Source organism: Coenobita brevimanus, chromosome 111 (genome assembly GCF_032717465.1).
Source record: "Coenobita brevimanus isolate Jiangsu-jjx chromosome 111, ASM3271746v2, whole genome shotgun sequence".
NCBI lineage: Eukaryota > Metazoa > Arthropoda > Malacostraca > Decapoda > Coenobitidae > Coenobita > Coenobita brevimanus.
Window position 1 is genome coordinate 35,299,102 of NC_137064.1, and position 18,276 is coordinate 35,317,377.

An 18,276-nucleotide genomic window follows, 5' to 3' on the forward strand; every position below is an offset into this window, starting at 1 on the left:
ATATATATATATATATATATATATATATATATATAATCGTGTGTGTGTGTGTGCGTGCGACACGTTCGTGTACTGACACGGAACGGGAGGTTTATGTCAGATCAAAGCACTTTTTTTTCCCCTGTTCGTTACGATATTCACACTTGTTAACAGAATTCCATATCGTTGTTTTCTTTGTCTGCGCTTGCACTTTAACGTGTAAAAGAACAGCTCTAAATTAGAAAAGAACAGCGGCTTAAAACTACACCATATAACTTACCTTTTTTGTGGCGTTACAGGAAGCACTTCCTGCTCACTGTCCTGCGCCTTATCACCCATATTAGAAGACCTGGAAATGGTGTCCGATTCTCAGCTCTAATACTGAGCCTTTCACTGACGTGACTGCGCCCAACAGCTTCGCGGTGACAACTGAAGAAGATCAATTTCAAACCGTAACGGTCAACCGTCAATGTGACTCGAAATGTGGCCTGTACATTTCGTACAGTACAAGCACAACAAGCCTAGCTATCTCATGGATACGTGCACTAAAGAAAATTACGACTTGTCATTTTACAGATGACATACTATCTATGGAAAAATGTCCTCTTGATGAAAAGGCTTTTTTTTTTTTATCATTTTTTAATTAAAACTCTTATGCCATAAAACACAGAATAATGTACAGAATGTACGATAATAAGAAAATGTACGTACATCGTACCAGAGGCAGTTTAACGTACGTGTACGATAATTATCGTACGAATGGCAACCCTGCACCATGGGGATGGTCGCCTATGGCGTATGGAAACAATTGTCAAGTGGCGGTATTTGGCAAATATTAAATTTCAGAAAACTGAGGCAATGTCAAGCTTCAAGAAAGCACTATTCTTACTCAAAAAGACGATACGAATGAAGATATGAACGCCAATTCCACTGAACTCATCAGTAACACAACGAAATGACTGTGTGTAAGGGATTGCCGGATGGAAGGTCAATGTACGCATATGCATAATACCCAGTCTAAAGTATTCGTTCATGGGCATGATATTTTTTATCAAAGAATGGGGCTCACCAGCTAGGTAGCAGACGACACCCGAAAGTACCTCATTGAAGTGTCGGTGTTTCAATATGGCCGCCAAAGTCACACGCCCGCGGCGGAGATAGCCTCTCTTACACCCACGATTTTATAATCACTGACTGCAAAATTGTGTTTGGTGAAGGAGGTGTGTGGCAAGATCCACCACCTTATTTTGTTGTAAAAGTACTGTGTATACCTTACAACAATAAATATTCAATCATTCAATCAATCAACTTTCGAGCAGACTCAGCTCTCTTGACGTCATCCTTAGCAACGGCTGGTTGCTAAGGACGCCACGGCTACTAATCGATGCTGTGTGTCAGCTGTTTGAGTATCAACGCTGGGATTTTTCAGCAACAGTCCGATCACTTCCATTTGGCGGAGATTTTTGGGTAAACATTCGCATTATTTGAGGCTGTAGAAGGCTAGAAGCACTTTACCAAATCAGGGTAAATTTTTAGAAGTAACCAACGTGTTCTTTTATTATTATTTTTACGTTTTCCAATGCAAAATACTGTTTTAATTAGTTTTGACCTTCATTTTTGGGGGAAAAATCCCCCTCTTGGAATTTTGAGTAAGATTTTCAAAAGACGGTTTATCCCCCAAAATCAAGATCAAAAATTAATTAAAAACACACTATTTTGCATTAAACGAACCCAAACTAACTACCTAACCTAACCTAGGGCCTGACATAAGACCGAGTGTACACGCCTGCACCAGCCAATATGGCGCGACATTCATCCACTACTGAGCGATAGCCTAACCTAAGTTACTATATGACTACCCCTACAGAATTTGCTCCCCCACCTCAAACTAGACTTAAAAGGTAAATCTTGGTTAGGATAGTTCAGGGACGTAATATAATGAAAATTGGTAACGTTGGTTACTTCTAAAGTTATACCCAAAGCAGTTCTTCTTCCTGATAGTCTGTTGTATTTCTGATTATTTTGGGAGTGATAAATAGCCTAAACCTTTCATGCAAAATCTGTTTCCCCATTATTTTTAACTATGTTCCACTATGTCAACTCGTTTTGATTCGTCATCGTAATGGCTGAAGGGACAGTCCAAACATAAGTGTTTAACTAAACCTAATTTAACTGTACCTAATAATTTCATCTAACCTAACCTTGCATCCAATTGGGAAGTAGGGAAATGAAAACCACCTTTTAGTATGTTGAGTAAGATTCTTCCATTATGCCAAACAAACAATCGTAGGTGTACAGCTCAAAGAATGTGATGATAAAAACAGAGGGAAATTTTTCAGGAGGAAAAGGTCATTTTCCACCCTGAAAATAGTCAGAAAAATACAGAAACCAAACAGAAGTATGAATTGAATAGTTAAGGTCCTTCTACTGCTTCAAGTAAAGTGTACAGGTACTGATTTTTTGTCCTTTTGTAGCTTATTTTCTGTAGTTCAGTGGCAGAAAAAAAAAAACAATACTGGGGCTGTACATCATTTTGAAAACACTTCTAGTGGCTAGCACCATATTCCAATCAAGGTGAAATGATTGGAGTTTTTAGCCAAGTAAAAGCTAAGAAAGTAGTATAGGAGGCTTCATAGCATTTCCGCCTCAGCTGTTTATTTGGGATGCTACTGTTAACATTCTCTTCTGTTATTTAGGTTGCTTTAAATTTGACAGGGTATATGTACTCTTTAAGCAGCAGAAAGACCTTACCAATTCATTTCATATTTTTTCAGTTTGTTTTCTGTATTTTTCTGTTTTCAGGATGGTTGAAGCCATGTCTCTGTTATGCTAAAAATATCAATGTCCTCTTGGAGACAGATTTCACAAACATAAAAAACTTTTATTTTTAAACTGTTAATATTCTTTTAGGCAAAGTTAATCAAACTAAAATGTTTGAGTATGTTCGAATGGAGCAGGGGATGTGGACTTCACATTTTTTGTTTGTCTGGCAGCTCTAGTATTTGGACTAGTACCCTCTTGTGTATGGCCAACAACATCACTGCCAGTTGCACTGGTGTCAGTCTCACTTGTACTTGCTACATTACCATGAGGGCATCCCCCATCATCTTCCATGCCAGCAGCTGGGTCTGCCTCACCAGTCTCACCTTCCCCGAAGTTGGTTCCCTGGTTTGTGGCAGTGTCTGGGGTGACATTTGTACCAGTGATAGGTGATGGCTCAGTATTAGTCTGGGTCTGGTTTCTGATGATTTTTTGCTGTATGTTGAGTCTATGTTGTATTTCTTATCTCTGATTGTACAGTATGTGAAATCCATTTATATGCACTAGAGTAAGGAGTGTTCAGTTTCTTAGAAGCCTCAAGTAGGGCTCTCTTGAGGGTTGGATTTAATATTTTGGCTCTAATCAAGTTCTTATTAATTATTTATGAGTCATAGTAGTAGTAGTACTCCAGGTTTCACATTTTATGTGAATCTGGAGACACAACAACACTAAATCTTACGAACACGACCTTCACTCCACAGACCAAACACAGGTGAAGAAAGCAGTAGGTCAAGATGGCGCCCAAAAAGAAGGGTAAAGGTAAAGGCGACAAACTAGCCAGGATGACCGTTGAACAGCGTCAGCAGTACCTGGACCGACGGGCGGCTCAGGAGGCAGAGACTAACAGGCGAAAAGAAGAATTGCTGGCTGGATTTCTTAAGGTGGATACCCCATTTCTCTGTTTTCCTTCCTATAGTTCGTGCACTTTAACTGTAGCCTTCTCACCGTAACTTGGCCCAGATTTTCATTCTTTTGAAGACTATTTCATATAGGTCCTTGGCAGAATAAGACATTCAACCCATAGCACTTCTTTGTAACTAGCATCATTTTTTGGTGTTAAATCCATTGTTACAACTCAATATTCAAGGAGGGGAGATGGCAGTTTTAGGCCAAGCAAGAGTAAATGCAGTATAGACAAAGATTTATGTCCTTTTGCAGCCTAATTCTCATGGCTCAGTGGCAAAATAGGACAATACGATTTCTCAGTATCTTTTCTTTACAATCTCTTTGTGGCTAGCACCATATTCTAGCTCAGTTGATGGCCAGATATTTGCAGATTGGAGGGTTGATTTGAATAGTAAACAAGGAGATGTTCCAACTTCAGCTTAAGCTCATTGAGTTTCTTGCAATAATAACTAAGTATTCAAGTTGCAGAAGTGGCCCAGTTCTGTCAAATAAAGAAATATGTATTAAATAATATCAGTTAGCCCTGTCCCGTATGATCTATCTATCTATCTGTCTATTGCCAGATGCCTCAATCCCGTTTGGGGTGTCCACAAACAAATCGCTTCCACGTCGCCCTGTCCCCTGCCATTTCACTGCCCTGCTCCCAACTTACATCCCCCTCTCTCATATACCTCTCCACCCCATCCGTCCATCTCATCCTCGGCCTCCCCCTCCCTCTTCCCCCTTCCACCTCACTCACATACACTCTCATCGTCAGTCTTTCACCCTCCATCCTCTCCTGTTCAATTATCAAGATAGTACTTACTTAGGGATACTCTTTTGGATGTATTGTTCTATTTATTATTAACTTATTTTTTAAGTAACAGAATAGAGGAAGGAAAAACTGTCTATCTATCTATCTATTGCCAGATGCCTCAATCCCGTTTGGGGTGGCCACAAACAAATCGCCTCCACGTTGCCCTGTTCCCCTCCATTTCACTGCCCTGCTCCCAACTTACACCCCCCTCTCTCATATACCTCTTCATCTCATCCTCGGCCTCCCCCTCCCTCTTCCCCCCTCCACCTCACTCACATACACTCTCTTCGTCAGTCTCTCACCCTCCATCCTCTCCATCATAACGTTTCCTATCACATCCACATCCACACCACAACGCTTCTTTATATCCTCATTCGTCAGCCTGTCTCTCCATGTGACTCCACAGGCTCCTCTTAAATAACTCATTTCCACTGCTCTCACTCTTGACTTGTGACCTTCCAACAACGTCCAAGCTTCACATCCATACGTTAGAGTTGGTATCACAAATAATAAAAAAAAAAAAAAATCTGTATTTGCACATTTATCATTCTATCCATCTATCTGCCAGTTAGTCAGTCTCTATATGTCTATTTGTCTATATCTCAGTCTGATTTGTTTTGTTTTGTTTCATTATAAAGGTTCCAACATGCTTGCATGCATCAGCCTTGGTCATCTAATGGCAGCCTTCTACACTGCTGGATCTCTGGCAGCCTCCCAATTCAGTCCCTTATCCCTGACGTCATACTTAATGACGTTGTCCCAGGTCTTTTTCAGTCTGCCTTTCACAGACCTACCCCCAGTGTTAACACTTCTCACTTTCTACGTCCAGATGTCATCCCCCATCCTCTTCACATGCCAAAACTATCTCAGTCTGAAGAGGGAAACCTGTACTTTACACAGGAAAAATTCATCCATCCATCCATCATCTAATCCTATATTGTCCCAGGAGGAGCATAGGAGCCCAGGGCTAGGCAGTTGGTCCTGACATTTAAGATGAGAGTGACCAGCCTCACTCATCCCTGAGTGGCATTACATGAGCAATCAACCCCAACCACCCCTTGGATATAAACCTTCACCAGCTCAATCTGATTGGAGTGCAATATTCACCCACTACACCACCAGGTGCCATAATTTGGTTATATGGTTACCACCCAGCATAGTAAATGGTTTCCTGGTGTACAGGAAACCATTTGGCTTTTCACTCAGTGTAGAGTTACCCACAGGCAGAAGGAAGAGGAAAGAATAAAGGAAGGAAAGACAGAAGAGGGAGTATAAAATCACCCGTAGGCAGAAGGACAAGAAAAGAACGAAGGAAGAAAGACAGAAGAGGATGGAAGGAGAGAAGGATGGAGGAGAGGAAAGCAGACACCCGAGAGCAGCACTACATCGAGTGAGTGGATGGTGAGTGCCCCCACCTACCACAAATCATCCAACATAATACCATTATGCTGGGAATCGAACCTAGGACTCTCAGGTGAGAGCCAGGCAGCAAACCACTACACCACAATCAGGTAAAAAGTTACCTCACATTGATACAGTCTTGTAACCAGTGTCTCTCTGCCTCCACTGTGGGCCTGAAGAGGATGAGATAACCCCCTGGCACTTGGGCAAGTACAGGTATACCTCGATATACGATACCCCTAGATGTGATACCCCGGCTTAACGACGAGGGGTAGAAATACCACCATACCCCACCTAACAATGGCCAAACCCCAGTTTAATGATGGATTTTGATTTTTAAAAACTAGTTTTGATGATATTCTAAACTAAAATTGTGTGTTTAGGTTGATTTATAATCTGTTTTCAGACTTAGATTAATGTGTTTTAGCCATTGATCAGGTGAACATTGTCATTTTGGGGAACAGTTTATTACGCTCGATTTTTTCAGGCTTAGATTTGATGATTTTCAGATTTTATTTGTTAGTTTTAGTGAGTTATTTGCAAGTGTTAGGCTTAGGTTAGCTTCGTTTACAGCTGTTAGGCCATTTAGGTTGGCTTTAAACTTGTTTTTGCACTCATTTGGGTGGGTTTTGGACTTAGTTGGGTGGGAAACTCAAGACTGAAAAGTGCATCACATACAGTATTACTTTACATGTTAAAACTGCCCCGATATACGATACCCCAGCTAACGAAGGGTTTTTATCTAACCGATTGCATCGTTAAACTGCGGTATATCTGTAGATGCCTTTAACCTATCCCAAGCACATATGGTAAGTCAGAATGAAGAGAGAAACCTGTACTTTACACAGGAAAAATCATCCAACATACAGTAAGCCCTCCAGTATCCTATGTTTTATGTCTCTATAATTTCTTCTTTCCAGGGCATCATCCATCCCCTTGCACACATTTACAATCACATTCTTCAGCCAATCAGGGACAACACACTCATACAGTATATAATCATATTTATCAAATCAGTAACAAGCCCCTTTCATATGTCTCCTAAGGCCTTCAGCATTTCAGACACACCTGCTGCCTTCCCCACCAGCATCCTGCCTATTGCTCTGCTCACAGTAGCAGCATCAATCAAAGGCCAAGGGCCAAACACTGGATCTGCTGACTCCAGAACATCCCTGTTCCAGTCAAACTCCTCATTCAGCAGCCTGTTACAATGCATTTTCCATTCGTCTTTAACCCCTCCGTGGCCACCAGCGTTGATTGGTGTTTTATCAGAGCATGGCCACTGGCATAGATGCAGCGCAACCTGTAAAAAACTGCAAACAATTTGGGAAAGGAACGAAGGTCTGGCAGATGTTGACACAGACCTGCTGTAGCCTCTGAACCACTGAAACATTACATCTTGTGAATCAGGCATGAGTGGATGTCAGTCTTTTGTTCCCCTCAAATGTTAATGTAAGTACTGTACCGGTAAGAATAAGAAAGCAAGAAAGTCAGGAAATGAAAGAAAGTGCTGCACCCATTATCTTTTTCCTTTCTTTCTTTCTTTCTCCTCTCTTTCCTAAACCACCCAGAGTAAAATAAAGAACCCCATACAGGAATAAACATTATGAGCATAAAAAAGAGGGAAGACAGTCATTATCATGATATTTTTAAAAGTACATGTATTATGTACAGAATTTGTTCCATCTGTTTATCTATTGCCAGATGCCTTAATCCCTTACGGGGTGGCCACAAACAAATCGCCTCCATGTCACCTTGTCCACCGCCATTTCACTGCCCTGCTCCCAACTCACACCCTCCTCTCTCATATACCTCTCCACTCCATCCCTCTACCTCATCCTTGGCCTCTCCCTCCCTCTTCCCCCCTCCACCTCACTCACATACACTCTCCTCATCAGTCTTTCACCTTTCATCCTCTCCACATGGCCAAACCACCTCAGTGTGTTCCTCCTAACGCTTCCTATCACATCCACATGCACACCACAGTGCTCCTTTATATCCTCACTTGTCAGTCTGTCTCTCTATGTGACTCCACAGGCTCCTCTTAAACAACTCATTTCCACTGCTCTCACTCTGAATTTGTTCATTTTACATATTTCTTGTTTTGCACAAGCATTTCAGCAACACGTGAAATGTTCTCATGATGAATATACGGATGTTAAACCTTCCCTTCCCTTCACACCAATTCCTCTGAGATGCTAATCTTGGGTTGTATCCAATCTTGGCCAAGATGGTTCAGCCTATACACACAGCAGCACCCATTATCTTGAAACGGACTTAAAATAGCATCCGTCTTCTCTCTTTCCACATGAATTAGACCACCCATAGTACTGTATTTTAAAAAAAAAAAAAAATCCATACAGGAATAGATATTATAAACATAAAAAAGAGGGATAATATTCATGATTATGATATTTTCATTTATAAGTACACATTATTTACTGAATTAGTTCATTTTACACATTTCTTGTTTTGCACAAGCATTTCAGCAACATATGAGGTATTGTTGTGGTGAGTATATGGATGTAAAACCTTCCCTTCCCTGCACACTACTGTATTTCCCTCGTGTGAGGTGCTAATCGCGAGTCGTATCGAATATTAGACACTGTGATTCGGCCAGTACATACAAAGGAGGACCCTTGTCTGGTTAAAGTAAAAAAATATCAACTCTCACCTCTCATTAGACACAAACTATACCACCCAGACGATAGAAATAACACGATACTTGCATAAACGCAATTTTTTTTTTTTTTTTTTTTTTTTTTTTAATGATACCTCCCATATTATGTACTGATTTTGTTCATAATACACATATCTAGTAATTTCAAACCATATCAAAAGCATTGAAATTTTGGGTGGGTGAAAACATGGATATTTCTTAGTGCAATTTTTTTCTTCACTCCTATACAGTACCTAGTTTTCATCGGCATGTAAAGTCATTCGGTGAAATATTTTGTGCTTCATTGTGAAGCACAGGATGGGTCTAGGAGGCTAACAGTGGCATTACCAGGTGCACCAGATGTTTCTCTTCTGTCTGGCAAGAAAAAAAAAAAAAATGATTTCAAAACTTGAAAAATCTATGCCTGGGATGGCCTGTGGGTCCCGATGAATTCCACCAGCTCGGCCTCGGAGGGGTTAATATCCTATCTTTCCTTCATCATTCTTCATATACTGCACACCTGTGATATCCCAGTTTTCCCTCTTCACCTGATTTGCCACCTCGAATATCATATTGTTCCTTTCCACATTATTTAGGTTATCCAGTAAAAGTCTTAGAAACTCAGATTTTGCTCTTTATATCTCTTTTCTAGCCCTATGCATGGCAGCCATGTATTCCTCTTTGTTACCACCCCTTTTACATTCCTTTAAAAATCTTCGTCTCACCTTAACTGCAGCTTATTCACCCTCGTCTCACCGCCGTGTTACGTTATGTCTTCGGGATGGGGCCCATGTCTGTCTATTTCTTTATCTAGTATCTACCTCTGTCCATCCATTTATCTTTTATCTGTCTAACTATCTACCCATCTCTCCAAACAGCTGAAATTGAATGATGAAGGAAGAAAAGGCAGCATCAGTGAAGCTAAGTTGATGACCAAGTGGAGGGAGATTTTGCGTGAGGCCAAGACAGCATCACTTTCCACACAACTACAGGTGAGAGAGAGAGAGAGAAAGGAAATAAGTGAGATGGAGGAGCTTTAAGAGGACATTTTAGAGATTGAAGCAATGTGTGTTTCATCCATTATTTCCCTGTTGGAAGCATAGAGACCCAGAGCTCGATCTACAAGTCCTAACAGTTAAGACAAGAATCACGTGTCACTCTTCCCTGTGTGGCTGATTTGGCTGTAAGAAGGTGTGGAAAAGGGATAGGTCTTGGCAAATATTTTCCTTGTACTGTGCTGTGGTTTGAAATGTGACAATGAACAGTGTGTGGGGGGGGATAGGGGAGGTTGGGTGGAATAATGCCTGTAAGACCATGGATGGTTGGATGTAGGGGAATGCACGTATGGCTGAGGCATAACAAGAGAGGAAATATTAAAGACATTGAGATAATATTATTACAGACTGAATATAGGGCACTGTAACAATGTATCTTGGCCCTTCCTTCCTTCCTCCCCCTTACCCTTCTTTTATCTCCTTGGGTCTCCCTCCATCCGACTGACTCGCCATCCCTCCCTCAGGTTCTTGCATCAAACTCAGTCTGCCTTAATCTAACCCATAATTTAGCCTAATCCAGTTTAACTTAGTCTAACCCCAACTAAACTAAACTAACCTAACCTAACCTAGTTTAACCACCCTAAATTTAACCCAACCTAATATTACTAAACCTAACCCCAGTTAAGGTAACCTAATGTAACCTAGTCTAACCACCTAGAATTTAACCTAACCAAAACTGACTTTATTAGTCTGCCCACCCACAATTAACTTCAGCCAATTTAACCTAATCAAAATTAGTCTAATCAAAATTGTGTATGGTATAGGAACTGAAGGAGGCAGTAAGGGAGACAACTGCTCATCAAGACACCATGATCCAACTTCTGGCCAGTCAGGTGGGACAGGCTCAGCACCAGAGCACACATGCAGTGCATACACACCTTGCTGCAATACATAGACTTACAGGTGGGTCCCTGCACGCGTGGAGCACGCGTGCGCGCGCGCGCACACACACACACACACACACACACACACACACACACACACACACACACACACACACACACACACACACACACACACACACACACACACATTATCATAATGTAAACATTTGTTGCCACACAGACCAACAGTGGGTCCTCAGATGCAGAAAGCAGTCATCACTACCCAAGGTCCTTGAGCAGTATAGCTAAATGGTTAGTACTGCTAGCTATGTAGCTGCTGACTTAACAATGACAGAGTTAAAATCCTGGTGTAGGCAGCTGTTGGTACAGTACTAGACTCAAATGTCCATCTGCAGGTTGGTAGGTAAAATGATGCTTCAGGTGAAACCCGAGGGAGATAATCGTGGTAACCTGGTTGATACAGTTGATTTGTATCATAGGAAAGTGGGTTAACATCTCACTGCAGGATCAAAGGCCTAAGTATGGAGATGAGCACTATTATGACAACTGCCTCTACCTTCATGGTTATCTTCCAACCTGTTTTTGCCAGGGCTACACGAGGAACACATCGGTGCACTTACCCAGTTTGTACGTGAGAGTGAGGCAGGTGTGGCAGGGTCAGCAGGGGGTGCCACAGAAGCATTGGCAGCAACACACCTCCACCACATTCGCCGCCATGCACTCATCACAGCTGCTGCAACCAGGCAGCACAACCTCACCGAGAAGGAGGAGTTGGCAGCCTTCCACACCACCATCACCCAAATCACCACACAGGTTGCCTGTGCATATCAGATCACACACCATCTGCATCATCATCATCTCCTATGCATTGGTCCCTCCCAACAGCAGTAGTGGGTCATATTCTAGGGGAAGGTTGAAAATTTGGAAAAACCTAGATTGTATTTCCTTACCTCAGCAGCATACAGCATTCCTGAACTGCCAATCAGTAGACTGCATTGTCCACTTCGGAAGAGTCATGTGAAATATTGTGAACTTTTTGGTCATTTTTCACACCTAATGCATGGTTATGCTTGATGAGTGGGTCGTGAATCATCTGTGTGGAGTGCAGAGTGTGTATGACTAAAATGTTATCATGTTTGGTTAGGTATAAGTGGGTCAAAGCACATGATGAAAACGTGATTGTTTAAACCGGTTTTCGTTCACCACGGACATAGGAAATGTTTAAGGCCACCTCAGCCTATGAGTTAATGACTTTATGCGGTTGATAGGCATTAGTCCAAGTTATCATATTATAATGGAAAAACAAGGGTAGTAGTACAGTAGTTAAAGCCCATGTTTATCCTCCTTTTGTTGGTAAGGAGGGACTTGAGGGACATTTGTATAACTGGCATCCATCTCCAGCATCCAACAAAAAAGGGGTTAGGGGGATGAAGATGTTTGTATGTGGTTGCTTGTGGAAACGTTTGTTGGGTGGTATCCTTGTCATGCTCTTCTTAGTTAATTCCTTCAGTCCGGTGATGTGTTTTTCATATTAATTAGTCTATCACCAGATGAATATATTCATCCTATGAAGGACTAGTACATCTTTTCATTTTAATCCAACCATCTATCATCCAATCCTATGCCTCCTCATGAGGAGCGTAGGAGCCCAGGGCTAGGCAAGTTGGTCCTGACATATAAGATGAGAGTGACCAGCTTCACTCATCCCTGTGTGGCATTGTGTGAGCAGTAAACCCCAACCATCCCTTGGATATAAACCTAGACTGGCTCAATCCAATTGGAGTGCCTTAATTACCCACTAAACCACCTGGCACCATAAATTGGTTATAGGGTGACCACCGAGTGTAGTAAATGGTTTCCTGGTATACAGGAAACCATTTGGCCTGTCACTCAGTGTAGAGTCACCCATAGGCAGAAGGAAGAGGAAAGAGTGAAGGAAAGAAAGACAGAAGAGGGAGTGTAAAGTCACCCGTAGGTAGAAGAGGAAAGAAATACTGTACTGTACTTAAATACTCTTTTGTATAATGCTGTAGAGGAATGCCTTCACATGGTGGCACTGATATGACCCGGCAATGAAGCTACCTGGTTATACAAATGTCTCTCAGTCCCCTCCCTATCCCACAAAAGGGGGTTAGGGAACTGAAGAAAAGGGCAGCTTCAGCCTGCAGTCCACTGGGTTTATATTCAGATGAGCCTGAGGTCACAGCAACAGCTTTCCTGTATATTATGTGGCTTATTCAGTCACAGGATAATCATTCCATACATAATACAGATGTAATTATGAATGTGATGTACACAATACAAAAAGGGGAAAGATGAGGTGATAGAAAACCTATGAAGCTGCACATGAAATACTGTATGCCTGTTTTTCTATCTGTCTATTGCCAGATGCCTCAGTCCCATAAGGGGTGGCCACAAACAAATCGCCCCCATGTTGCCCTGTCCCCCACCATTTCACTGCCCTCCCACCAGCTCACACCACCTCTTTCTTATACCTGTCCACTCCATCCGTCCATCATATCCTCAGTCTCTTCCTCCTGATTCCCCCCTCCACTTCACTCAGATACACTCTCCTTATTAGTCACTCATTCTCCATCCTCTCCACACGCCCAAACCCCCTCAGTGTATTTCTCTTAATGCTTCCTATCACATCCACATCCACACCACAATGCTCTTTCACTTCCTCATTTGTCAGTCTGTCTCTTCGTGTAACTCCACATGCTCCACTCAAATTACTTATTTCCACTGCCCTCACCCTTGACTTGTGATCTTGCAACAAGGTCCAAGCTTCAGTTCCATACATTAGAGTTGGTATCACATTACTATCATGCAGTGATTTTCTTTACTTCCATGCTCACTTCCCTATTTCTTATCACTGCTTTTGAAGAACAAGCCACCTTTCTTCCTTGTACCCTTTCAAGCACTTCATCCTCCAAACTTCCATTCATACTCATCACGCTACCCTAGTAATTAAATGCACTCACATTTTCCATTTCCTCACCGTCGAGCCTGTCTGTACATTCATTGACTTCACTTCTCTCAAAGACCATAACTTTACTCTTCCTCACATTTGAATTTAGATTCCATTTCATACACTCTCCCAAACTTATTCACTATGCCTTGCAGTTCCCCTTCATCTTCACATAACAATACAGTATCATCTGCAGACAGGAATGCAGGAAGTTTCCAGACACTGCGCTTTCTCATTAGGCTCGCACCAACATCCACTGCTGTACCTTGTATCTCTTTTATAACCCCATCCATATACCGATTGAACAGCCATGAAGACATGACACATCTTTTTCAATCCATCATTCAGCAAGAAAAATTCACTCAGTTTGCTATCCACAGGCACTGCAGTCTTAGCACCCTCATACATACTCGTCACGGCATTCAACAACTTCCCATTTACTCCTTGTGTTCTTAGTATTTTTCACATCCCTTGTTTATCCACTCTGTCATATGCTTTCCCTAAATCCATGAAGGCTGCATACAACTTCTTTCCCTTCTCCAAAAACTTTTCCACTAAAGTTCTAAGGATGAATATCAGATCTACACAACCTCTTCTCTTCCTGAAACCTCCCTGTTCTTCTCCAACTAATTTCTGTTATTTCCGTAACTCTGTCAATAAGTATCCTACCATATACTTTTTCTATTACACTAAGAAGACAAGTGCCCATATGATTACCACACACGTTTTTCCCCATTTCCTTTGTACAAGGGAATAATTATACCTGACTTCCAATCCTCCGGGACTCAACCTACCTCCCAGGCCAAGCTGCACAACTTCCATATCCATTCTAATACTATCTCTCCCCCATACTTCATCATTTCGCCACACATTCCATCAAGTCCTGGGGCTTTCCCCATTTTGACTCTTCATTGCTTCCACTACTTCCATCCTACTGTCATTTTCCTCCCTTCTCACCACCCTCCTTCTCCCAGCCATTTCCCTGTGATCTATACTTGCATTACTTTCATTCACTATGTTTAAGAGTTCCTTAAAGTGTTCTCTCCATTTGCTTACTTTTTCTCCCTTCTCCATTAGCAATCTCTTATTTTTATCATTCACTCCCATACTAACTTCGTTATCACTTTGCCAGACTCACTTTACCTACTTCCAGAACATTTTCTTACATTCCCTGCTCCCATGTAGGGAGTAGGCTGCAGCACCGGCTGATCAGGGTGGCACTTCCAAGTGGAATGGGAATGCTGGTGATAGGAAGAGCTGGACCTCCTGTTTCACTAGCTACCAGAATATCTGTCCATCCCCCTATGATGACCTTTTCAGTTTGACATTAACCTGTGGATTACAAGCCACAGCTCAGGCTGGGTAGCGTCGCGTTGCGAGCCACAGCTCAGGCTGTGCTGGTCATACATCACCGCTAACTACTCCACCCCTACGCAAACTTACACATGGCACTACACAAAGACCGAGAGAGAGAGAGATTTTTTTCTTTTCACCAGATGATGCCGTGGATGTTTATCTTCAAGTTAATAATAAACAGAAACTTTTTTTTTTTTTCCCCACTACTCCTATATGTAAATTTTCACATGGCCCATACAAAGACAAAGAGAGAGAGAGAGATTACTTTTTTTCACCAGATGATGCCTTGGATGTTTATCATCAAGTTTATAATAAACGAAAACTAAAAAAAAAAAAAATTTTTTTTCTTCATTTTTTGCGCACCACGTGGTGGGATAAAAAAAGGTAATTGCGCAGTCCACGGGTTAACATGGAGAGTATACCAGCATACTCTCCTAAACACTTTCCCTTAACTATCTCATGCACTAATCTGCATGAGCTTTACATATCACACAACGTGTCCCACAACATCACAGGTGTTGGTGCCAGCAAGGGCACATGGCCAGAAATCTTTGCTCCATTACCTAGTGGCAGACCTATTGAGAGGAGGTGTGACGTCAGCTCCGCCAGCTTAGTCTTGGGAGTCAGGATGGAACTGGGCTCGGATCTGTGCTGGAGGGTACAGGGCATTGTGGTTTTCCAGGCTGCCGCTTCTGCCCAATAGAAATGGACCCAAACCTGGGAGTATTGTCCCAGGAGGCTGCCCTATCAGTGGGTGTATAATGGCGGGGCAGTTACAGTGTCAAAGCGGGCTTGGAAGGTGTCCCTGTAGCTGTCCTGGCAGGGTGCCCCGAGGCTACTGCCACAGCCATTTGTCACAGCTGGTGGGCTATGGGTCCCAGATCCCATGCCTGGACTTGAGAATTTGCTGGTGGGTGGGGCCTGTGGTCTGTTTCCCTGTTATTTTTTTTTTTATTGATTATGGGAACAAAGGAAAACCAGAGAAAGCCTGGGGAACTTAAATCAACCAAGGGGATCAGAGTGGCATCATGGAATGTGGGAAGTTTGAGGGGTAGTGCAGGGGAGGAGGTGGAGGCGATGAGTAGGAGGTGGGTGGATGTTGGATGTATACAGGAAGTTAGATATTGAGGTGGATCAACCAGAATGATTGCTGGGAGAGATTGTCGATATAAAATATCTGGCAGGGTAGGGCAGATGGATATGGTGGTGGTGGTTGTGTGTGTGTGTGTGTGTGTGTGTGTGTGTGTTGGTTAAGGAGAAATGAGTGGAATATGTCATGAAAATAATGAGAGTGAGTGAAAAGATAATAGTAGTAAAAATTTTGTTCAGTGGGATAATGTTTTCATTTATATCAGCATATGCTCCACCGGCTGGCTGGGATGAGATAGAGGATGATAGATTCCGGGATGACGTAATACCTGTACATGTAGTAAGTGATGTGGGGGATGATGAGATTGTAGTTATGAGAAGGGACTTAAATGGCCATGAAGGTGAAGGGCAGCTCAAGGATAAGAAGGGGTACAAGAGGTTGTGCATATGGTACAAGAAATAAAGAAGGGGAAAGGATACTTGAGTTTGGGGAGGCAATGAACTTCACTGTGTGCAACACACCCTTTAGGAAAAAGAGAGAGTAGGCTGAATACATACGAGTCAGGGGAAAATAGCAGCCAGATAGACTATTTCCTGGTCAGGAGGGCTGATAGGAGGTTAGTGAGGGATGTTAAAGTTATAGGGTGCAAGAAGTATGTTTAGCAACACAAGTTAGTGATATGTGACATGGTAAGGTGCGAGTGATGAAAAAGAGGACCTATGCACCTAGGAAGAAAATATGGAAGTTGAAAAACCAAGCAGTAAAGGATGCCTTCAGTATTGAGATGAATAGAATGGTGGCTGAACAGGGAGCTATGACAGAAGTGTTAATGAACAGTACAGAGCTCTCAAGAACGATCTCCTGAGAGTTACTGATTCAGTGTTTGGATGGACAAGGGGTCCCCCCCAGGATGTAAAGTAACTTAGTAGTGGGATGAAGTGTAGAAGCTGCAGTTAAGGAGAAAAGAAGGTTTTTCTGGGAATGGAAAATGGGTGGTAACAAAGAGGAATACTTGGCTGCCAAGTGTAGGGCTAGAAAACAGGTGTACAGGGCAAAATCTAAGTTGCAGAGACTTTTACTGGATAACCTAAATAATGTGGAAAGGAATATTATGATACTTAAGGTGGCAGTCAGATGAGGAAAAACAGGGATACCATAGGTAAGCAGTGTGTGAAGAATGATGAAGGAAAGATATTGGTGAACAGTGGGGATATAAAAGACACCTGAAGAGAGCATTTTATCTGGTTGTTGAATGAAGATTGGAACAGGGAAGGTTTGGATCCAGCATATCCAGTGTTTGGCCCTTGGCCTTTGATTGATGCTGCTACTGTGAGGAGGGCAATAGGCAGGATGTAGGTGTGGAAGGCAGCAGATGTGTCCGGGTTGACTGGTGAAATGCTGAGGGCTGCAGGAGATAGGGAAATGGGGTTAGTTACCGACTTGATAAATACGATTATATGAGTGTGTTGTCCCAGATGATTGGCTGAAGAGTGTGATTGTAAATGTGTACAAAGAGAAGGGCAATGTCCTGGAAAGAGGAAATTTAAGAGGCATAAAACTTTAGGACCAGATAATGAGGGGAATGGAGAGAGTCCTAAAAGGTATGATTAAAGAAAGAGTGAACAATGATGAAATGCGGTTTGGGTTTATGACAGGCAAAGGGACTGCTGATGCCATATTCATTGTTTGACAGCTTCAGGAAAAATACAGTAGATAGGAAAGAAGAGGGATCTGTACTTTGTTGTGTTGACTTGGAGAAGGCCTTTGACAGTGTCCCTAGAGAGGTGGTGAAGTGGGTAATGAGAAAGCTTGGGATTGAGGAGTGGCTGGTTAGGGTGGTTATGGATATGTACAGTATGTGGGTGCTTGCACCTAGGTAAGAGCAAATGGAGATTTAAGTGATAAGTTTTCTTTGAATGTTGATGTGCATCAGGGGACAGTCTTTAACACCTTGTTGTTTATTATGGTACTTGAAGCTCTCTCACGTGACTTCAGAAATGGACACCTGTGGGAGATGTTCTATGCCGATGATATGTTGTTGATTGCAGAGAATGAAAAGGAGGTGGAGGAAAGATTTAGGAAGTGGAGAGATGATATGGGGCACAATGGCTTAAGAGTAAATGCAGATAAAACAAAAGGATATGGTAAGTGAGGGTGCTCACCAGCCACTCACTCGATGTAGTGCTGCTCTCTGGTGTCTGCCCTGCCCTTTCTTCTCCTCCATCCTTCTTTCCTTCCATCCTCTTCTGTCTTTCTTTACTTCATTCTTTCCTCATCCTTCTGCCTACAGGTGACTTTACACTCCCTCTTCTGTCTGTCTTTCCTTCATTTTTTCCTCTTCCTTCTGCCTGTGGGTGACTCTACACTGAGTGACAGCCCAATAGTTTCCTGTACACCA

At 42.3% G+C, this 18,276-nt stretch overlaps 1 protein-coding gene across 1 annotated transcript in view; it reads left to right on the forward strand.

The window, feature by feature from the left end:
- Nucleotides 1–1,407: 1,407 nt before the first annotated feature.
- The window catches only part of LOC145417877 (uncharacterized), a 31,277-nt gene continuing 14,408 nt past the window's right edge, over nt 1,408–18,276 (forward strand). The window contains exons 1-5 of the mRNA XM_080286492.1: nt 1,408–1,446; nt 3,501–3,680; nt 9,440–9,553; nt 10,381–10,519; nt 11,051–11,274. Of these exons, the coding sequence (XP_080142618.1) occupies nt 3,534–3,680; nt 9,440–9,553; nt 10,381–10,519; nt 11,051–11,274 (624 nt within the window). The 5' untranslated portion in view covers nt 1,408–1,446; nt 3,501–3,533. The remainder of the gene's footprint in view (nt 1,447–3,500; nt 3,681–9,439; nt 9,554–10,380; nt 10,520–11,050; nt 11,275–18,276) is intronic.